At 35.2% G+C, this 23,110-nt stretch overlaps 2 protein-coding genes and 2 long non-coding RNA genes across 4 annotated transcripts; 3 read left to right on the plus strand and 1 right to left on the minus strand.

Moving 5' to 3' along the window:
• The first annotated feature begins 3,427 nt into the window (after window positions 1–3,427).
• LOC110224706 lies at window positions 3,428–6,814 on the plus strand. Its single transcript, XR_002329199.1, has 4 exons — window positions 3,428–5,759; window positions 5,911–5,981; window positions 6,089–6,134; window positions 6,282–6,814. It is a non-coding gene; the product is annotated as an uncharacterized LOC110224706 (long non-coding RNA).
• A 3,993-nt stretch (window positions 6,815–10,807) lies between these two features.
• On the plus strand, window positions 10,808–17,321 carry LOC9327092 (protein DETOXIFICATION 21). Its single transcript, XM_002890984.2, has 8 exons — window positions 10,808–11,299; window positions 12,538–13,079; window positions 15,869–15,955; window positions 16,089–16,145; window positions 16,234–16,472; window positions 16,575–16,693; window positions 16,829–16,915; window positions 17,003–17,321. Exons 1-8 carry the CDS (start codon window positions 11,027–11,029, stop codon window positions 17,081–17,083), a joined length of 1,485 nt encoding a protein of 494 aa, XP_002891030.1. The 5' UTR covers window positions 10,808–11,026; the 3' UTR covers window positions 17,084–17,321.
• On the minus strand, window positions 13,529–14,993 carry LOC110224707. Its single transcript, XR_002329200.1, has 2 exons — window positions 13,868–14,993; window positions 13,529–13,777 (listed from the first exon to the last, which is right to left on the minus strand). It is a non-coding gene; the product is annotated as an uncharacterized LOC110224707 (long non-coding RNA).
• A 2,653-nt stretch (window positions 17,322–19,974) lies between the features above and the next one.
• On the plus strand, window positions 19,975–22,681 carry LOC110224738 (meiosis-specific protein ASY2-like). Its single transcript, XM_021011598.1, has 5 exons — window positions 19,975–20,587; window positions 20,665–21,399; window positions 21,443–21,603; window positions 21,694–22,372; window positions 22,459–22,681. The coding sequence occupies exons 1-5, from the start codon at window positions 19,975–19,977 to the stop codon at window positions 22,635–22,637; spliced, it is 2,367 nt and encodes a 788-aa protein (XP_020867257.1). The 3' UTR covers window positions 22,638–22,681.
• Window positions 22,682–23,110: the final 429 nt, after the last annotated feature.

The raw sequence follows: 23,110 nt of genomic DNA on the forward strand, positions 1-23,110 counted from the left end.
TGTAAGGTTTTACAATGTATTTTAAAAGGTTTTACAAGGTACTTATAAGGTTTTATAAGGTATTTATAACTTGTAAAACCTTATAAAAAACTTGTAAAACCTTATAAAATAGCTTGTAAAAGCTTATAATATCTTATAAATATCTTATAAATACGTTGTAAAACCTTTTAAAATACATTGTAAAACCTTATAAATATCCTGTAAAAAACCTTTAAAATACCTTGTAAATTTTTCCCGCCAAAAATTTAACGCCAAAAAAATTGCAGAATCACTTTTCCCGCAAAAAACTTTTTTTGGCGGGAAAAATTTTTACGGAAAAATTTTACAAGGTATTTTAAAGGTTTTACAAGTTTTTACAAAATCAAATTTGTAATTTTGATGTGTGCACATTCTCATGTTTTCCTTATATATTTGTGATATCTTTTATTAAAAGAAGGGTAATTTAGTCATTTTGTACATAAAAAAGGTATTTTTAAAAATGGACAGCCAAAGATGAATTTTTGAAAAGGGTATTGAAAAAGGAGCATTTTTGTGAGTCTCCCATATATATATATATATATATATATATATATATATATATATATATATAATTTTCTCCAGTTGGTACTACATTTTTCTGGATTTGTTTTGTGACTTTCCCTAAAATAAAAATGTTTTCATGTTCGTGATGATGATTGATAGATTGTGGCAGTAAATGGTAACATGTATTTGTGGAATTGTCGAAGTCGAAGAATTCATGTGAAAAAAATACATGTTACATCATTTGTAACCGTAGAATTGTTGTGGAATTTTTGATCCTTTGTTGTAGTAGTCCCACTTCATTCTTTGATTTATTGAATTAATCAAACCTTCAACAAATAGAACACAAGCAAACAATGAGAGAGAATCAAACAACAAACATGTGATGCATTTCATTAGTAAACATGTAATTTTAATTCTGTAATTTTTGGTTTTGGATATCTCGCTTCTCGAGTTTAGTATACACTGGGTTATTTTAGAATTTTGGTTAAAACTCGGTTCGGTTCCAAGTATTTCTGAGCATTTCTGATTTTTTGAATCAAAAACTGATTAGCATTCAAAAACAAAATTCAATTCCGGTTTTACCCAAATAACATTTCAAATATTTTCGGGAAATTTTCAAATACTTTTATTGTATTGTATTTTTTGGTTATTTGGATCTTTTATTATTCGGTATAAAACTACCTAATATTTTAGATATATAATTGTATTTCGGTTTCATTCAGGTATCCAAAATATTTTGGTTCCGGTTCTTCGGTAATAAAGCTTAAGATCTATTTGGTTTCTTGTCAGTATCGGTTTGCCTTCGGCGAAACATTTCTCTAGTTCATAGTTTTAGAAGATTATTTGATTAGTTAAAAAAATTCAGTCAGATTCAACGGTTACCATTTGAACTTTAAATTATTCAGCCAGATTCCATAAAAAAACACAAATATATTCAACCGGATTCAACGAGATTCTTCGGTTACCATTTAATATCACAGTGACGTAACTGCTTACGTAGACTTGTTGCCCCCGTTTGTCGTAGCTTTGTTTTGGTTTCTTCTCTACAAATACTTTTATATATATATTTGTCGTAGCTTTGTTTTGGTTTCTTATTTACAAATACTTATATATATATATATATATTACAAATCCTAATTCACAACCACAAAACCTTTTTATATCATTTTATGAAATAAAAAGAGAAAACTAACAAATCTACTACAATTTTCATATTTAATTTCATTTCTATTACTTCTGTTCTATACTTTTCAGATCTACCATATTTGAGTTATGGAATAACCAAATTGCATGCATTTGGCGCAGTAGTTGGTACCCAAATCTATCTCGGATTTGACTTGTGCACTTGGTCACTTTCCCATTTCTTTATCTTCATCATTAATTGTGTTTTTAAACGATTTTGAGAATAATTTTTTTCCGTTTTCATCGATTAAATAAGAGTTAATTACTTTCCCTGTCTTTAATAACTTCCGCTCTATTTCTTCTTCATCTTCCACAATTCGAAAAGACGACAAGTAAAGCAAACGCTTTAAATTCTCGTTTTGTTTTGTTTGTCTGCATGTTCATTTCTTCTAATATAGTCCCTGAATTTGAATCATCATTCAACGAATTTAGTCCCCAATTTATGTTTATCCACCTCCATCTTTCTCGATTACCTGTTACTCCTAAATCTTGTCCCCGAGTTGTTCACGTTTCATAATTTTTGTTTTTTGATTTTTCGGCATCGACTTTGGTCCACACAATTGATGTTGTTGTAAATTAGTTTAATTTCTAATTTTTCTTGAATTATGTCCTCATCTACTGGGATTTTACTTTATTTTCTTTTGTTTGATTTTCACAGGAAGATTAAATGAAGCCCACCAAGAGTAAATTTAGATCTTCGTCTGGTAAAACCACACCATTTGTATCTCGACAACCAAGAGATCCAGTTGTCAACGTATTTAACCCAGATCGTCTTTCCAAACAGCTTTAAGCCACCGATTACTACCGCCTAAGGGATGTATCAATTATTACTCAAAGCCCGAATATTTGCTTGATCTCTTAGAAGCATTAGAGAATTCAATTACCTCTAGGCGTCATGTTTCGGCTCCCTTTTGTAGCTTCATGTTCTTAAATGCTCGCTTTCTGGCAAACTTGTCCACCAGATGTTGTTTAGAGACCTCTTGTAACACCTCTACTGTCCCTACCAGTGGGCCCCACATCCTCTCTCGGGCCCATGGGTCCTACGCCTGTCCGACGGCCGGTCCGCTACGTCCGGGAGGCTTTAAAGACTTGTTTACCGACCCTACAAATCACCACATGATCTTTCCCTGTGTTTTGTCCTCACTCATATAGTTTCGATAATCACTTCCCGGAAGGTCACCCATCCTGAAATTGTTCCAGCTCAAGCATGCTTAATTGTGGAGTTCTCTCAGGACAGTTGACCAAAAAGATAAGTGCACTTTGGTGACATAGGTGGCCAAATCAATTTTTTTTAAACCTCTCCACATACACCACCATATTCCTCAAATCGGGGTGTTACAATTCACCCCCACTAACAGATCGCAACGTCCTCGTTGCGCACCAAGACCGTCACTCCCGACGGTGTGAGCCCTCTTGACTCCACACACGTCTAGGTTCGGCTCTGATACCACTTGTAACGCCCCGACCGTCCTTACCAGTGGGCCCCATATCCTCTCTCAGGCCCATGGGTCCCACACCTGTTTGACGGACGGTCCGTTACGTCCGGGAGGTTTTAAAGACTTGTTTACCGACCTTATAAATCACCACATGATCTTTCCCTGTGTTTTGTCCTCACTCACATAGTTCCGACAATCACTCACCCGTCCTGAAATTGCTCCAGCTCAAGCACGCTTAACTGTGGAGTTCTCTCAGGACAATTGACCGAAAAGATAAGTGCACTTTGGTAACATAGATCGCCAAATCAATTCTTTTTAAACATCTCTGCATGCACCACCATATTCCTCAAATCGGGGTGTTGCACCTCTACACACGGTAAAACACAAACTTTGGTTTGTTTTCGCCGATAAGCCATTCCGATTTCTTCTACTGCATTGTTTCGTCCTGCCGGAGATAACCTCCTACCCACTTCCAAATGTGTGTTACTCGGGACCTTATCATGTTCATGTCCATAGCTAACCTTTTTAGGGACAAACTTCTTTGACCCAACTGTATGGACATTGGTGCATCTTTTGGTCCCCATTCACCAACTCCATGCACCCTTTCACCATTATATGTTGCATTGGTTCGTCCTATCGGGGATAACTTGCTTTATACTCTGAACGATGTTACTCTTGTCATGTTCATCTCCATTGCTTAAAACACACGAAAGACATACTTCCTCGACCCATATGGATGGTCATTGTCCCAAAGTCTGGTCCACTGCCCCCCACCCATTCACCAACATCTGCTGCATTGTTTCGTCTTATCGAGGACAATATGCCTCCTAATCCGACTGTTGTGTTACGCATAACCTGCTCATGTCCATAGTTACCGCCATCGTCCTCTATATCATCTTCTCATCCATCTTCATCAGTAGACCAACTAGATACTCTTTTTCAATCAATTTTCTCATGTTGTCAAAATCATAATCTTCTGACTTTTCATCACTCACCACCGTTTCTTCGGAATCATCTCTAGTAGCCTCCAACACACCTCCACTAATTCGGAATCATCTCTTTCACGTTTTCGGTTAGTAGTTCTCGTTACAATGTCCTTCTTCCTGTAAACATCATCTATCTCATCTACTTCTTCCAAAAATCCCACCTCCTCATACGTCAATGGGAGACACTCATTACCATCCTTTTTCCCCGAACCATCTGGTTAGTTGCCTTTTGTTCCGCATCCACTATCGCTACAGCTCTTACAACGTTCTGATCAAAACTACAGCTTCCGCCTGGTCTTACCGCCACAAGCAATTCTTCCTTGTCTTCTGCTAAAATTAAATACATGTTCATCCCCCTCTAACCTTATATTTTTGAATTTTGACAATGCAATCTCGCTATCCACCGAAACAGATGGCATCTTTTAATACGTAAACACCGTTTCTCCCCCTTCGTACCAAAAACTGAGCTCAATTTTCGTTCTCTTCGTGTCAATCCCAAACACTTTCGCGATTTTCTTTTCCAAATCTATAAACTTGTCTTCTTCTTCTAGATCCACACACTTTGCATATTTCATGTCCGACACCTGAAAACGCCAAATACCACCCTCTTTACATTCCCATTCACCGACCAGTACCATAACATATTCGTCCATTGAAACATGTCCACGCAAACGACAAGCAAGCATTAGTTTAAATTTTCCGTACCATTTACAAATCGTATTGTTGCATTTATAACACTCAACCAACATAACGGTTTTTAAAAATCGTTACCTCATTTCGTCTAATGTCCCTCTCGCAACCACCACACTTCAATTTTGTCTTGCATAAACACTCTTAAAGTTTAAATAAATTCTCCAATTTTCAGATATGAATTTGCACAACCTCTAGTCACGTCTTTAATAATTAATGGCCTAAACTTACTCTATTAACTTAATGCTTTACATTTTTTTAATCAGTTAATTCATTGTCTCCATTAAATGTCGATGCTCCCCATTTTCCCTCCATCAGTTTCTACTATCCTTTTCCTAACACACATATGACGCAACAATTAAGGAAAAAAAAGTTTTATTATACCACACAAATGTGGCATATACGAAAAGAAATAATCAGAAATGGTAGAAATGAAAAGCTTTTGAGAAAAAATGGTAGATATGACTAAATTCCAAATAAAAAAGAGATTTGCCTAGAATGACTCTAATCTTTACTAAAATAACTCAAATAACACCCGGTTGATTTGGTTTACTAGAATAACTCATATTTTTGTTAAAAAGTCTGAAAAACCTTTTTGGGTAACAAAATTCACCATCATGCCATTCATTATTTAAATAAATCAAAAAGCAAAAATAAAACAATTAACCAAATAAAGAAGCATTATTACATTTTCTAAAAATAAAAAAAACATATCGACATTCCCTTTATTCTTCTTCATCGTCGCAGACGATTCCAAAAACACAAAAAACTCTACCTTTCTTTTTCAGTCGCCATCGAATCTCTTTGTCTCGTTTACCGGATGCATGTCAAAATCTGGCCTCGCCGTCGAGTCTCCGTCAATCGTACTTGATTCTGTTGTTTGAGTGACCGGCGTTAGAGATCTGTGTCGATTCGTCGTTGGTTTCATTTGGCTTCGTTCTAGGTATGTAAACTCTTAAACCGTGTTCTTCTCATGTTTCATTATTTCCCTTTTCCGATTGATGATTCTGAAATCCGATTGATGATTTTGAAAACCGTGTTCTTCTCTTGTCTTGTACTCATGTTTCTTAAATCGGATTTGTTTTTTGTTGTAGATCTTTATCCTTCCAGCGATTGTTAGTTCGTTATTGGAACAAGAAATTAGGGCAATTTCATCAGATTAGTTGTAAGATAAAGCATCCCTTTCCTGAGTACAAAGACAATGCTTTTGTCAAAATTAGAGTGAAGTTTTTGAAATCGAATTTTGATAATCAAAAATTGTCAATGTTGCAGATCTCTATCCTCTGTTGCATATGCGGCTTAACCGTTAATTATTCCGGTAAGTTTATTGGCCAATTTCGTCGGAAATAATTTAGCAAAAAAATTCCCGCCTTTGTATATTTTGTTTTTGATTTGATCGGACTGTAATGACAGATTTATTCTATTTTTTATTTCTGCTATGTTGAGTGCATTTGTTCCTGTACAGGTGCGTAAGAAGAGCTATGCAAGGTTGGGAGTTAAGAGAATTTCAAACGTCCCTGAGAATGACGATGCAGGCGATTGTGCTATCTACTCGATAAAGTACATCGAATGTTTGGCGCTTAGGCAGTCATTCGATGGCTTGTGTGACAAGAACATGCAGGCCCTCAGGACTAAACTTGCTGCGAAGATGTTTGACGAATTAGGAGAGTATGCCGGAACACTTAACTCTGATATTCGTCGCAAGGACTTCCCTATACCTCAGCTCGATGATTCCTAGAAGCTTTGTTTTTGTTATCTTAGCCTTTTTTATTTAGGTTATCTCAGACTTTTGTATGTCTGTTATTTCAGACTTTTGCTTTTTTTGAAGCTTTGTCTATATGTTGGTTGTTTCAGCTCCGAGAGACTTTTTTTCGTTTGGCCCAAAAAAGACTGAAACTGTCTATTGTTACCAATAATTACGGGTGGTATATCTGCTGGTAATTTCTTCGAATTTGAGATCTTGTAACTCAAAACAACTTCGACTACCCTGTTATCCAAGCCGTAGTCCTCATACACCATTGGAATGAAATCATCATAACTAGTTTGACTGTTACCTTCTAGTACGCGACAACCTTTACTATTATCAACGACAAAAAGCCACTTTGTTTTCTCAAAGATCCATTATCCACACACGAGAATCACCTGATCCATGCCCAATTCCTTGGACTTCGATCTCACAGCAATCAAAAGGAAGAAAAACAAAAAAAATATGGAACGACACTCAAATAGCAGGAGAGGGAAGCAAAGTGAAGATCAAAAGGAGAACATAAACAATTGAAGCAAATTTGATCCCGAAAAGGAAGAAAAATAAAGGATGAAATCGTGAGATAGTGGGTAAGCGTAAAAGAAGAAGACAAAAACGAAAACCGTTTTTGGAGCAAAAACCCTAGAAGAATATTCCTTCTCTAATTATTAGGAATTTAATGCATTAAACGTCAACTATGGCAATAATTTGTATAAATCTGTCAGAGATAATAAAAGTCTGTCGTAACTAAACGCAATCAAACCGGTTTAAACATACAAGCAAACCGGCAAGATTTGAAGTTCTGTTGAATTTGAGGCTAGATATTAAATCTCATGTAACACGATTTTTTGAAATTTCAAAAACAAATCTGCCAACCAAAAGTTTGTCAACACTAAAAAGGTTATTCTAGTTAGAAACAAATCGGCCATAACATGACATGAGAAAATCTGTTATGCTTAGGGTCTAAAAAACATAACTGTCATAACTAAAAACAAATCTGTTATCACTATGCGACTGTTTAGTATTTATATTTTTTCAAAAAACCTGCTATAAAACCCCAGATTTGTCAACAAATAAAGAAAATATGCGAATACAAAAAACAACTCTGTCATCATTATATAACAATTTTTGTGTTAAAAAATCTGTTATAAAACGACAGTTTTTTTAAAAAATCATAAAATATGTTGCGAAAACAAAGAAAAGTCTGCGGTTGGAAAACAAATCTGTGGCAGATTTGTTTTATAACCATTCAAAATCTTAAAATTTTAGAAAAATCTGTGGATACAACATACAACAAATTTGTCACGAAAAAAAAATCTGCGAAAAGATATATACTCCCTCCGTTTTCAAATAGTTGTCGTTTTAGAGCTTTTTTTTTGTTTTAAATTAGTTGTCGTTTTAAGGTAATAATGTAATTTATGCCAATAACTACCCAAATTACCCTCATTTTATTGAACACAAATTATTTGTAAATAATTACTTGTCATTTTTATGAGGTTAATATAGTCATTGTATACCTTTTCTTAATTTGTCCAAATACAGTTAAAATGACAACTTTTAAAAAACAGAGGGAGTATCTGTCATTACTAAATCAAACAAAGTCTCTAGTACAAAAAAAGTCTATGGAAGAAAGTCTGTGGTGGATCAAATAGTTTGTCGTACTAAATAAATCTGTCGCAACAAGAGCCACAGATTTAACAAAACCGAGCAAAAAGACGGAGTGGCAGTATCGTAAATAAATTGTATTTTTTTGCCATGCTGGAATGAAATATTAATGGCATTCCTGTAATATGTTTTTCTCTACAAAGCAAAACAGAGACATTTTAGTCATAAGTATTACCCATATAACCCATATTTTTGGTATGCCATTCTAGTAATTAAACACAAATTATGGGTCACTTTAGTAAATTTTCCTATATGCATACATTTCTTTTTATCTTTAAATGTCATTTGCAATTTATACCTATTTTTTGGTCAATTATTTAATTAAAAATTTAAAAGCCAAATTGGTATCAACCATGGAAAGTATTTCACTAAAAATCAAATTTACTAAGTAAATAAACAAAACTAAAGCGGACTGCTTAGCCCGTTCTTCTAGACTTTTATTTTCTGAAATTTCTTTTGTAGACTCTTCTCCTCCTAATTGGGCAACCAATCAAGGAGTTTCTTATTAATTAATGTGTGGTTGACAAAAAAAAATAAAAATAAATAAACAAAACTTATTTTTAAAATCTGAATAATAATAATTCTTATGGTAATCTAAAATATAATATTTATATAAATGAAATGCGAGGAAATATAAATTATATATAAACAAACTAATAATATGTTAACACATATACTCTTTAGAATTCTATCCTCCTCTAACATTTTTAAAATCCTCAAACCCGCGATAAAACTTTTTAAAAGGGAAGCATCCCCTTTACCGATCGGGAAGGGGCCAACCATCAGATTTGAAAATGTGAGTGATTTGGACGAATTTGGTTCTTAAAGAAAAAACATGCCCTTGTTGGGTCAGAAAAATGTTGGGATATCGAACCGTTGGGTTGAACCAGAATGTAGAAGATTAAACGAGACTTCAAAAAAGAACAATAACATTGGTTATGGGAATTCTCTAATGGTTATAACAATCTTAATCCACTAAAAATAATGTAATTGCTTACGTCTTTCTCCCAATCTTGTTAGCACTAGAATGTGACATAATAGTTCGATTCTTGATTCTTGTTTTCTATGGGTTTATGATGCAACAAATAGTCAACACATATGTGTACCAAGAAATATAAATGTGAGCTAAATAATTGTTATTTTTTTAAATTTTACTATATACGATATTTTACAAATTTTAATGTATATTTAAATTTACAGCTATTTTCTAATTTTTTAAGTAGTTGAATCAAATATTAAATAATAATTTTTTACTATATATACTTTTAGCTAAATTCTTGAATGGAAGGGCGGAGGAGATGCGGTTCAATGACGGTACGGATGGACCACATCATTATCTTCCATTCATGACATTTGTTATCAAATAGAAGCGTTTATTTTTTTTAATAATAAACAATTGTTGAACCGCATGTGGTTCATTTTCATGAAGCAAAATTTGAGATCCACTATGAACAGTGGGAACGCATGAATTACACAGCGGTTCTCTGGTTTTATAGCGGTTCTCCTGTTTTCTTTTAATAATGTTAAAAATATTTAAAAGAAGATGTAACAGATATGGTTGAAGTAATACAACACATATTATTTGGATAATAGATTAGGTTTTTGGTATCTGAAAATTACATGTCAAAAAGATGTAAAACAATTTTAAATTTTTTAGTTAATATAATTAAGGGCTTGTGCAAAAAAAATCATCAAACTCGCTAATACGCAATACAGATTAATCCTACGAATAAAAAAATAATACACAATATAACTTTTATATGTATATTGTAAACGTTTGCACGGTTATATATATTAGAAACGCTTCCAATTTGATGTGTTTTGTGTGCCACAAATATGCTTATTTTATTATTGATATTTTAATATTGAAAAACTATAACAAAATCACAAATGTTAATTTTGGTAACCCATATAAATATTTTCACACTTAACTGAAAAAACTACATATTTAAAATAACCATAACCGATGAACTAAACCAAACTAAACAAAGAAAAGAGAATAGAACATTGTAATATTTAATTTTGAAATTACAGATGAACCAAATCTTAACTTATTCTAACAAAAATTGGAGTAATAATTTAAATTACTAGAATTATGTATATTATATATTTTTACTTGTATTATAATCTAAGATCTCATCCCTTTTTATTATAATAATACTTGAATTAATTTATAGATATTGTGCATTTTGTTTAAATACATGTTTAAGAATATGTAAACCAATATTAATAATTTATTTTAATATAATTTTGAATATGTATAGTTTATGTAAAATATTTTATTTAAAATTAATGTTTTCATAATATAAATATTTCATCCGCATTTTCTGATCCGCTTTCACCATTCAACATATGTTTTGAAGCGTTCGAACTGCTTGATCCGCACTTGTAACGGCATATCTGTTTGATCCGCTTTTGTTCTGCTTGATACGCTTGAACCGCTTGATCCAGTCCACCCGATACATTTTCTCTATTCGGAGCCAAGATCTTTCATTTTATAGACCATTAATTCTTTTACTATAGACAGGTTTAGTCAAAAATAAATGGTCAATAGAATGCAATATTTTACTACCCACTGCTACTTGCTGCTACAAGAGACGTAGACGGCGTTTCGTTTCCCAATAAATATGATTTAAACAAACAAAAAAACAATAATTTATAAAGACAACAACACAAAGTTGTTCTCATAAAAACCAATTCATACACAAACACTCTCCTCTCTCTCTGTCTCTGCCTTCTCTCTTCTATTTATTTCCTCCTTCCCTCTGGTCCATCAGATACAAACAGAGACTCCATCCAAGATGGCTGGAGGAGGAGGGGAGCTCACGGCGGCTTTGCTGAAAAAGACGGCGGCGAACGGCGGAGAAGAAGAGGATGAGTTAGGGTTGAAGCAAAGGGTTTGGATTGAATCAAAGAAGCTATGGGTTGTGGCGGCGCCGGCGATCTTCACGAGATTCTCAACGTTCGGAGTTTCAATAATAAGTCAATCTTTCATCGGCCATCTTGGTCCTATAGAGTTGGCCGCTTACTCTATCACCTTCACCGTTCTCCTCCGGTTTAGTAATGGTATCTTGGTTAGTACTTCTTAATCTCAATTTTTTTTAATCTAATTAGTTTGTATGGATTAATTAATTAAACAGTTAAATCATTTCTTTCAAAACACAACATTTATTAGTTATTACTGACAATTAATAAATTAAACGCGTTTTTCATTTGTCATTTAGAAATAACTTTTCATTGTTTCTTTACCGGTGAATCAGTGATTGGCTTACAAATGTAGAGCTATTCAGTAAGGAATTGTGGAACCTTACTGAAAATAGAAACAAAACAAACTTATAGAAAAATGATGATTATGATAAGTCTTTTTGGGTAAAGAATAATTCCTTTTTATTTTGTTCAACAATTCCTTTTGTTGCACATTAAATATTATGGACTAACAAATGAGAAAATTATTAGAAATATAATTCTTCCAAAATTCTGGTCTACGTTTTATTAAATAGTACATTACTCAATAATAAACTAAAACATGTTTTCGGTTCGTCAGAATTTAAAGAAAATAAAAAAGACTACTGATTATAAATTTCTTTTTGAGGAATAATTGAAATAAGGTATATCATGTGAATGCTGACAGTCGACACTGATTGCCGTATCATGTGGTTTCTTGCGAACCACATATATCTATAACCACATATATCATCCGTAGCCTAACAAATTCAACTTTTGCATCAAAAGGTTACAATATATAATTTCTTATATAAGTACGTTAAAATTAGCTATAGAAATTTGGATGATCGTGTGGGGGATAAAATAAGACGAAAGTATTCTTATTCGTAATTTAAAATGTGTATGCTGCTTTCTTTTGTACTGTATTAAGGTGTAGGAAAAGTAATTTAGTTGCTGCTAGATAAGTTTTGTACGTCGACAAGTTTGACAAGATTTTTCATTGGCAGTCCACTTCGGAGGCCTAACCACTCTCCACACTGAAAATCAAAAGTTGTTTCATATTTTACATGTTTTCACTTCAGTATACAAATCCAAAAATACCATCATATCAAATTTTGTCCGAGCTTTTTAGCCATAAACTGGACGCCATAAAGAGCCAAAAAAGAGAATCTAAATGTTGAACTCACTGATAATATGAGGCTATATCTTTTGATTAACGTCAAATCACTAGACTAAATTTAATAATGTTTGAGATCCTGATAATTGTACATATAATTTAGCAATATGAGAAAAATGTTTTCTTTTTTTAGCAACCTAAGGTAGGGACGAGATTAATTAACATGTTTACTGACTTTTGTTTTGTTTGCAGTTAGGTATGGCCAGTGCATTGGAAACACTATGTGGTCAAGCCTACGGAGCTAAACAAAATCATATGCTCGGGATCTACCTCCAAAGATCATGGATCGTCCTCACAGGTTGTACCATTTGCCTCACGCCCGTCTATATCTTTTCAGGCCCTATCCTCTTAGCCTTAGGTCAAGAGGAACGCATTGTCCGCGTGGCTCGGATCATAGCCCTATGGGTCATAGGCATCAACTTCTCTTTTGTGCCTTCCTTCACTTGCCAAATGTTCCTCCAAGCGCAGAGCAAGAACAAGATCATTGCCTACGTGGCTGCTGTCTCGTTAGCGGTCCATGTCTTCTTGTCGTGGCTACTTATGGTTCATTTCAATTTCGGGATCACTGGTGCTATGACCTCTACTCTAGTTGCGTTCTGGTTGCCTAACATTGCGCAACTCTTGTTTGTCACGTGCGGTGGGTGTAAGGACACATGGAGAGGATTCACTATGTTGGCCTTCAAAGATTTATGGCCTGTCTTCAAACTATCTATGTCTTCCGGTGGAATGCTTTGGTAAGGTTTCCTATATCTTTTAAGCAGCAAACCATATAGTTATCAACGAGTCTAGGATTTGATCCTTAAGTTTTTGTTACAAAAGAAAGTTCATATGAATAGCTTTACATCACTACAAGAAATTTAGCCATTGGTAGCACATTGAAAACGCTACTATATCAATTTGGTAGCGTTTTCATGAACGCTATGACATGAGGAGCTATAATAGCCTCACCCCATATGATAGCATGTTTTTGAATGCTACGCTAGATGAACCTATTATAGCGATAATCGTTTGTTATAGGATATATTTTCTTAGCACTTGTTTCGTGCTATTATGTACTCTTTCATGGCTTTGTTTTAGTGCCGTAAAATATTTTATAATGACATAGATAAAATGCCGTTGAATATTGTTTCGTCAAAATTGTGCACCTATTCACGATAATCAATTTTGGGATTCATAAAATCTATTGTGATACTTTGACAAGAAACAAAAATTCATAAAATATCAATGCTTTTCCATTAAAAATCCAAAGCATACAAAGTGAACTGATTAAAATCATGAACTCTAAAAGAGAACATGTAACCATCAAACCAAGTCATAAACAAAACACAAAGTCATGTCTTAAACAGATCAAGTTCTCAAACATAGCCGGCTAAACTTAAAAGCAATAAACATACTTCATCCATCAATTCAGAATAAGCAATTGACTTCACTCCTGAAAACAAAAATATCTTAGCTTAGTATGACATATTTTCCCACTTATGTAAAATCAAAGTACGAGCAAATTAATAACTACAAAGCTCACCATTACCGGTACCACGTTGCAACAGTCAATGCAAGGGCAAATAATCATCTTTATTTCTCCTTAAGCTGCAGCCACATACCGCACAAAATTCCAAGTACCTCTCTCATAACCAAGATCAGCTCTTTAGTAAAGTGAGATGAAAGCAAAAAAATAATGAGAAACGTTAAACTCTCTTAATCCCTCATTAAACTTTTAACTATATATTGTTTTCACATACCTGTTAAGACGCATAGTAAACCGATAAAAAACTCATATTTGGAAAACTCTTGTTCATGAACAGAAATGACAATTCTATACTGAATGTTCATGTTTAAAAGGTTTGTAAAAGATTTGATGTAGTGAATGTTACTATAATGATCAAATTATATAAACTTCTTTATTCATCAGTCAATATCAAAAGATGATAATGCAAAATTGCAGATGACTCGAAAAAAAAATTGGATTAAAGGATTGATTTGACATATTGATGAATAAAAAAGTTGGCTCGTGATTTAAAGCTAGTTCTTCAATGGGCCAAACCAAAAATTTTGTCTGAAAACATAAATCTCTAAACAGAAGAACACAATTGGTGTCTCTGTCCCTTTCATTACACAAAACAAACAAAAAATGGATCTCATAGAGAAACCAAATTCTCTTAATGAGAAATGTTAAACTCTCTTAATCCCTCATTAAACCCTCAACTATATATTGTTTTCACATACCTGTTAAGATGAACTCATGACTTTTCGACCATTATAGTATCTTACCCATGAGCAAAACATAACAAACCCATAAGAATAACTCAAACACCAAAAAAACACATTGACATTCACATTAACAAGATTAAATAGTCATGTAATAAACCAATCAAGAACTTAAAGTCAGAAACAATGAAACCCACAAATAAGACACATAATAAACCAATTAAAAACTCATATTTGGAGGTCGACTAACCGCCATAAGCTTGTGAAGATTGGCTTTGTGAATTAAAGTTGTCTTCACCCCAAAAAGAAACGAGATCCAACAAACTAATAGCAACAAGATCCAACCTGCAAACTAATAGCATGAATGTCTCGATTTCTATTGTAATAAACAAAAAAACAAAAACAGATTACAAACAATATAAGAACCATAGCTCGAAGAAAGTCGATAACCTGAAGATTGTAAAGCAGATTGATTCTCTTGCTTATGTTCGTATTAGGTCCTCAAAGATATCTCTAGGGCTTCGATTCTTGCTACAATGAGAGTTAATGGAAAGTAATTAGAGAAATCAAAGACACTGAGAATGACGATTAAATCTAGAGTTCATGGGTTTAAATCTAGAGTTCAAAGATATCTCAAAGAAACTGAGAATGACGATTAAACCTTTCATGGGTTTCTTATTCGAAATCTTCAGGGTGGACTAGAGCGATGGAGAGAACACCAGCTCAGGCAAGAGGAGGGCTGATTCCTTTTCGAACGCAGAGGTAGATCGAGGCGACAGAGCTAGGTTGAGAAATGACTGAAATCGACGGAAATCGAGGCGACGGAGGTTGAGGAATGAGAGGAAATGGGTTTTTTGGTGACCGGAAAAGGGAATCGTGGTGGCGACATAGGTTTAGATTTTCAGAGAAAAATGATCTAATAAGTGTTTGCTTTTGTCTAAGAGTTTTGGCAAGAGTGAGAGTGGCGGAAAAACCTAAGTTTTGGTTCACTGTTTTGCCTCCAAAATGATTTTCTAGCTATAGTAGTGATTTTTGGGTTCCCGCTTATTGAAATTCTTTTCCAACACTAATTTAATGCTACAATAGAGTTCACATCCAATTTTGACACTTTTAGTAGCAGTTAGTGAATTAGTGCTACAATGGTTTGCTACCAATGGCCAAATTTCTTGTAGTGCATGTAGGTGATATGAAGTTTCTATATTAGTAAAGTCAAAACTTCATGCTTTTAAGTCTCTAACCTATATTTACATGTACGCATATTGAGAACTTTATAATATCGCAATAATAATTATCACTTTGTGGCCGTTATTTTGGACAGCTTGGAACTATGGTACAACTCGATCTTGGTACTGCTCACTGGAAATTTGAAAAACGCAGAAGTGGCTCTTGATGCACTAGCAATCTGGTAAACTAAAAAGAATTCACCATCTCTATCTCTTCTGGTCTCCATAACCAATACACATCTATACATGTTATTTACTTGATTCTTTTAAAATAGGGTACGCGTAAATCGACTCTTCTTTTCCATTTTTTTGTAGCCTCAACATAAATGGATTGGAGATGATGATAGCACTTGGGTTTTTGGCAGCTGCAAGGTGCATACATATATTAATTCACACAGATAACACTTCACTTTTCTGATACTATTTATGTATCCGTTTTCTTCTTCTTTTTTTTCTTTAGTGTAAGAGTGTCCAACGAGCTCGGTAGTGGAAACCCCAAAGGAGCCAAGTTTGCAACATTGACCGCGGTTTTCACATCACTATCCATAGGAATAGTTCTATTCTTCGTCTTCTTGTTTCTAAGAGGAAGAGTTTCCTACATTTTCACTACAAGTGAAGCTGTCGCAGCCGAAGTTGCCGATCTTTCGCCACTTTTAGCCTTTTCCATCCTCATGAATAGTGTTCAACCCGTTCTCTCTGGTACATAATTTAGCTAGTTGACGCGTTATCGTTATTATAGTATCGAACCCGAACCGATATTTGAAATATTAATGTGTCTTGAATCGGTTTAAACCTTAACAGGAGTTGCGGTCGGAGCGGGATGGCAAGGATATGTTACTTTCGTTAACCTTGCTTGCTATTACCTTGTTGGAATCCCTATTGGTATTATCCTTGGTTACGTTGTTGGTTTGCAAGTGAAAGTAAGTTTTATTTCCTTTACAAATTTTTACTATTTTTCTCCTTCTTTATTAATACAAGGTCTTTGAAACAAATATTTGTAATAATAGAATTAACAATTGAAACTAACAAAATAAATTATTTTCTCTAAATTTTAGGGTGTATGGATCGGAATGCTCTTTGGAATTTTCGTTCAGACTTGTGTGCTTACCGTCATGACTCTGAGAACAGATTGGGATCAACAGGTTAGATATTTTTTTGAATGAAAAAATTAGTGTGTTCAAGCAAGCTATGTTTTTGGTGCTTAAACAGTTTGTTGCCAAATGTTTTAGGTGTCTACGTCGTTGAGACGTTTAAACCGGTGGGTTGTACCCGAATCTAGAGACGTAAACCAAGTATCATCAGAGGAATAAATTAATTTTGATATATGGAAATTGTCATAAGCATCACCGTCACATTTTATTCTCAAAAGATAAATGTAACTTTATAGGCTCTGTTCGATGGTTGTGAAGACAAAGAATATGACAAGTTTGAGTCGATTTGATGTCCTCGCAGCTAACATGTAATAAGATCCTAATGTTTAACCAAAAACAAAAAAAGAGATCCAAATTTTTTGGATTAACACTAGCTCTAGCTGGTGTTACATTTATCTACTATGATTCATCAAACACAAAATTATTTTGGGTTTATAAAAAAAATATATATATATATATATATATATATATATATATATATATATATATATATATTTAGGTGAAAGGAAATATCATTTTCACAAATTGGAATAACTTTTTTTTTTATAATAAATGATTTGTGAAAATGATATTTCTCATTCGGGAGATAACTATGTAAAATTTTCGCGCCACTTCCGTCGTTCCAACCCAATAAGTATTTTTTTAACGGGCCATGGGCTTATTTCTTATTTTTTGATTTTTGTTCTGGGCACGATTTTAGTGGGCTGAATTTTGGTAAGCCCACATGAGCATTGTTTTAGGGTTTCTGTGTTTCTTTAATCTTTAAAACGCCGCTGAAAAAACTTTTACTAGGGTTTGTGCCTTTGATCGACAGTGAGAGCCGTCAGAGAGAGCAAATCAAAGGTCGGAGAAGATGAAGAGAGAGAGAAGATATAAGAATAAGAGATGCTATGGAAACTGATATCGATGTGGAGAGAGACATGATATGCGCTGAAAAAAATAGACATGACGTGCAAATTTTGATCTATATGTAATTAATTATGTAAACTTTGTACCTCATGTTTACTTTTAATCAATTTATTTATATTGACAAAAAATGATTCACAAATCACAATGATAGATCTTGTTTTTAAATTATTTAACTAAAAATTATATTAAAATAGATTAGGACCGTCTGATGTGTGGGTTTTAAAATTTTTTAATTACATTCTTTGAAAATATATATATAATCTTTAAGTTAGAGAAGATAATTATATATATATATATATATATATATTTTTTTTCTTCAATTAAAAAAAAAGTTATTTATATGTTCGTTTTGCTTTAACTTATTTGCATCTTTATATTTTAAATTTATTGTAAGATTTATTACAATAAACTAGTACATTTAAATTACCAATCTTCAAAACTTTTGCCATATATTCATCATTATTTTTATCGTCAAATCTCGAGAACGTAGTTTAGCAATTTCGCGTAAATGATTCTACTACTTGAGAAACTGCTTTACATGCAAATCATCGGTAAGCTTATTTCAATCCATTTACAAATCTACTATCTACATTACAACTAAAAAATGTATCTATGAACACATTAAGCCTATCCATTTCAATCCAATCATATTTTACTATTGAAATATGATTTCTATCACCACCTACAAAATGTATCTATGAACACATTAATCCAATTATATGTCTTATTTTTTTTTATGTCCAACTATATGTCTCTTCATTTTTACTTTTGCATGGTTTCTTTAACCACTAAATTTTTTGACTTAAAGAATATTTTGAATAAAAAATTATATTATATAGCAATAATTTATGATGTATTTATAAAAATTAAAATAAATAAAAACTACTTGATTAGAATGCGTTTATGACCAACCAATAAACTAAAAGTTGAGAAATTAAAAGAAATTAATTTGACGTAACTAAAAAGAATAGAAAACTATAAACACGATAATATATGAGTCTTAGATAATTCAAAGATAGAAATATAAATTAAAATAAACAATCTAAAAATTCAACCATTAAATTATAAATATTAGGAAAATAAATAGCATATATTGATCTTACCTACTAACTATAAAAGAAAATTCAAAAATATAAAAAAATTATTTTAAATCAACAAAAAATTGAAATATATAATGTAACTACTAACTTTGAAAATCAAACTTTATCTAATAAGATTATAAAGTATTATATACTCATAATTTAATCTAATATTTGTGGATGTCGGATTCACACACTCAAGTATTTTATTAAGTAGGAAAGATTATTCTTGAGGGACAAAAAATAAATATGTAAAAAGCTTATGAGTTGCTACGAAAATCGCTATATTCTTTCTTTCTCAAGAGGCCGATCCCCTTTTTACATGGTCATTGGCCTTTTATTTATACATAGAGAAACGACATTAAAATGAATAATTAAGTACAATTATTCCTTCTTAAATGCGTCCGTTTTGATTCTTCGACTTTAATGCTCAACGTTTGAATTTGAGTTGACTCTGGTCTTCTTGGGCCTCGCCTTTCCGGCCCAAGTGTCCTTGAACCGTCTTACCCGTGTCTACATCGAACTCATGTCACAATGTAGTCACTTCGGACTCTCGAAGTGGTGACAACCACTTCGACCGTTCCTTCGGCTCATGGGTCCGATGGGCTTCATCCTTTATGGGTCATTACCTTGACTACGTGGCAATCTTTGGTTGGTCTCGTATTTCCGGTGCGGGATCCGACACCAACAATTAGCCCCCCAAGTTCTTCGAAGTGCTATTCCAATTCGGAGGACTTTAAATGCTTAAGTGGCCAAAGATTGCGCTCGAGAATCTTTCTGATTTCCCGCCGAAAATCACATCACTCCTTTAATTTCGGCACTAGCCATTTTTAACCAAGTGACATCTGTCATCATTATGACCGTATATTGATTAATTACTATTAAAACGGAAAAAACCTTCCCACTTCCCACACGACTTCCGAGGCGGTTTCATCATTAGCTTGAGGTAACTTCTTTTCACCATTACTCTCTTCTTTTACTTTTGTGCTTTAATCAAAAACTCTCTCTACTTTCCTTCACAAAACCTCTCTTCGCCGGATCTTGAATTTTCCTTTCTTCCCAATGACTTCCGATTCCGACAGACCCGAATCTCCGTCTTTTGATGAGAGGCGTTCTAGCAATGACGAGTGCACCCGCCCTAACGATATTGCCGGTCCGCACTATAGATCCACCTGCACCCTTCAGTCCCTTGAACGATTGAAAGAGCTCTGCCGAATCCCACCGGAAATTATGGCAGAGGCGCAGATAGCTGATCCTACGGAGTCCCCAGAAAACCATCGCGACGGCTATTTCTGTGTATACGAGATCTATTTTAAGGGTTGCGGGCTGACCTTTCCTCTTCCCGAAGCCCTAGTTCTATACCTAGCGGCTCTTGAAATCGCTCTTCCTCAATTAACCCCCAACCTTCTCCGTACTATTCTTGGAATTATAACAATCGCGGCGGAGGCCGGTTACGTTGTCGGAGTTACTGAACTAAATGAGCTTCTAAGCGTGAGAAGTTCATCGAAGAAAACGGGATATTTCTCAGCATATCCTAATGCCAACAGGAACATCATTTCGCATCTTCCGAACAAGGATGAAAATTGGCATCATCCTTGGTTTCTGATTAAGAAAACTCCCGCTTCGATTGGAAATCTTGCAGATTTTCTCCCTTCGAAGTGGTCCGCGAAACCCGGTAGAGATTAGGTCACCCGTATCTTTCCCAGTTGTTTCTTTATCTTTATTGACTAACATCGTTGTTTCATTTCGCAGCTTTCGTCGCTTCCACTCTCCCATCTGAAGAGTTCATCGAATTCTTCAAAATAATTCTTGAAGGGGAAACCCTTTGGAATTCTTTCACTCTTGAACGATTCCTAGAAGCTAACCACAGACTCAAGATGAGTCCACCTGGTCATCTTCACCAAATTCCGCCTCCTCCCTCAATTCAGGGGATGTCATCTCGGGCTCTTGCGGCCAAGCGTAAGATGCTCTCCAAGCCGATGGCTGAGGCTTGCGAGGAGAAGAAAAAGTTTCTCGCGACTTCTATAGACAAGAAGGACTACAGTAGGACCCTGCTGGTTGATGATGGCAGCACCGAAGGGGCCAGATCCGTCGCTTCTTTCAGATTAACTCCTCGTCGCGATCGTCATGATTCACATTCTCCTCGGAGGGACCGATCTCCTTGCCGTGATTTACCTCGTCCTCCCCGAGATGATTTCAGCAATGAACCAATTAAGAACTTGGTTCGCCGGAAGAGAGACAAGTCCTCTCGCAGTGATTCTTCCCCGCGAAGGGAAAAGTCAAGGGCCCGGACTGATAGTTCACCTCGATCATCTCCTCCTACTGAACCAATGGGTCCTCCACGACCGGTTGATATGTCTTCCTCTTCCCAGTCTGATAGTGGAAAGACTGCCCGGAGCGCATCTCCAAAAAAGGGAGATTCTGAATCTCGAGATGCTTCCTCGGGGTTAAAACCTTCTCTTGTTCCTCAAGTCAAATCGCTTTCAGGTTTGGTGATTCATACAGTCTTCGACGTTTTATTTCCATTAAGATTCCGATTTTTACAACTCTTCTTCCATCGCAGCTATGGAGAAGGAAGGCAACGTTTTCTGGTGCTTCAAGACCCGATCGGGTTCGATCTTGCCAGACTTTAACAAGTGGCGCCCTGCGATCCGTGAACGCTATTTGCTTCATGCTCATCATTCATCCCGGGTTAGTTTAGTTTTAATTTATACATATACTTTTTATTGCATTGCTATTCAGCGAACTGACTCGCCATCCCGGGTTTATGTATAATACCAGGCTCACGGCGAACTTAACGACATGATCGAACACTATGAAGGGCTGGTCCTTGGTCGGGAAAAGGAGATTGACGCGTGGAAGAAAAAGCTTTATGCTCTTGAGGCTGAGTTAAGCTCTTCTACCGGCTCCAAACACGAACTGGAAGACAAGGTCGACAATCTAACATCCGAACTGGCGAAGATTAAGGGGGAGCTGCAGGGCCAGTACGACCAGAACTTCAAGCTCCAGGAAGAGTTTTCTGGTGTTCAGGGTAGGCTTCAAGAATCCGAATCAAACGCTGATTCCCTGAACAACCAACTTATCGAGCTTAACGCGAAGTACAAGGCGATTACCAAATTGCGTGACTCCGAGTTGGCGAGGTCGGCATCAAAAGCCAGAAAGGAGGTTAAGGGACGCGGGATGGAGTTGATCCAAGGGGCCATCCGATTCATGCAGACTGAGAAGGCTAGGTCTGATTTGGAATCAGACATCAAGGAGCACGAGAGCAACCTGATCCTGCTGGATCAAATCCATGATACAGATTTCTCCGAGGAGCAAGAAAGGACCGAACTGTCGGCTAATCTTTCTGAAAAGCGGAGTCGCTTGGCAGCTCTTCCTACTTCGATCTTCAACCCTCGGGACTTCGATGAATTCTTCACTGAATCACCTCCTATAAGTGAATCAGGTCTAGACTGGGCAGGTAATGCTTGGTTCCTGACATTTACTACCTTTTCCTCACCTTATGTATGGGGCAAAATACAAGTTGACTGGGTCTGTCCTTCCCAGGTTCAAGTGAGACGGAGGATGTTGTCCCACCCGAAGTACCCGCGACACCGGCGGTCACTCCGGAGGAAGGTTGTAATGTAGAGGGCGGACCAAGAGCTCCATCCGACCAAGCACCAGCTAAAGAGGTGAACGAAACTTCGGTTGCTGAGCCGGGGTCCGAGGTGGATATTACTCCGTAGTGGCTGCGTCCACTTTAAATTGGGAATTGTCCCATTTATTTTAAAACTTAATTTCGAACTTGTCTTTGCCTAAGAAGGCTTTATTATTTTCTTTTGAACAAGATATTTGCCTGAGGAGGCTTTTAAACCTTTCTAGGTTATGACCCAAGGGGGTTTGGTTAAAATTTGAACGCGGGTTTGCAAAGTCCGCTTTTAACCTTTTGTGACCTTGTGGTTATGCTTTCGAGATTTTTAGGCTGATCAGACCTTTCTCTTAAGAACGCGAGAGCTGAGCTCGGCTTAAAGCGAGTTCCCCATTTCGGGTTTAGTCAACTCGATAAATTTATTGGGCTTGGGCCTTAGAAACTTTTGTAGTTAATGCGACGGTTGCTCTTTCCCTTCTCAAGGAAAACGGCTCGTCTTTTAATGCAATAATTGCCTTTTCTCGTTTTTCCAAAAATGGTTTAAACCACTCGGACACTCTACCATTAATG

The sequence above is a fragment of the Arabidopsis lyrata genome, assembly GCF_000004255.2.
Source record: "Arabidopsis lyrata subsp. lyrata unplaced genomic scaffold ARALYscaffold_1, whole genome shotgun sequence".
Lineage (NCBI taxonomy): Eukaryota > Viridiplantae > Streptophyta > Magnoliopsida > Brassicales > Brassicaceae > Arabidopsis > Arabidopsis lyrata.

Bases quoted from the DNA above. Each gene is read 5' to 3' on its own strand.
- LOC9327092 (XM_002890984.2), top strand. From the start codon at position 11,027: ATGGCTGGAGGAGGAGGGGAGCTCACGGCGGCTTTGCTGAAAAAGACG. The intron at 15,956-16,088 runs GTAAACTAAAAA...ATTTTTTTGTAG, and splicing joins CTTGATGCACTAGCAATCTG to CCTCAACATAAATGGATTGG. The intron at 16,473-16,574 runs GTACATAATTTA...AAACCTTAACAG, and splicing joins TGTTCAACCCGTTCTCTCTG to GAGTTGCGGTCGGAGCGGGA.
- LOC110224738 (XM_021011598.1), top strand. From the start codon at position 19,975: ATGACTTCCGATTCCGACAGACCCGAATCTCCGTCTTTTGATGAGAGG. The intron at 21,400-21,442 runs GTTTGGTGATTC...ATTTCCATTAAG, and splicing joins TCAAGTCAAATCGCTTTCAG to ATTCCGATTTTTACAACTCT. The intron at 21,604-21,693 runs GTTAGTTTAGTT...GTATAATACCAG, and splicing joins ATGCTCATCATTCATCCCGG to GCTCACGGCGAACTTAACGA.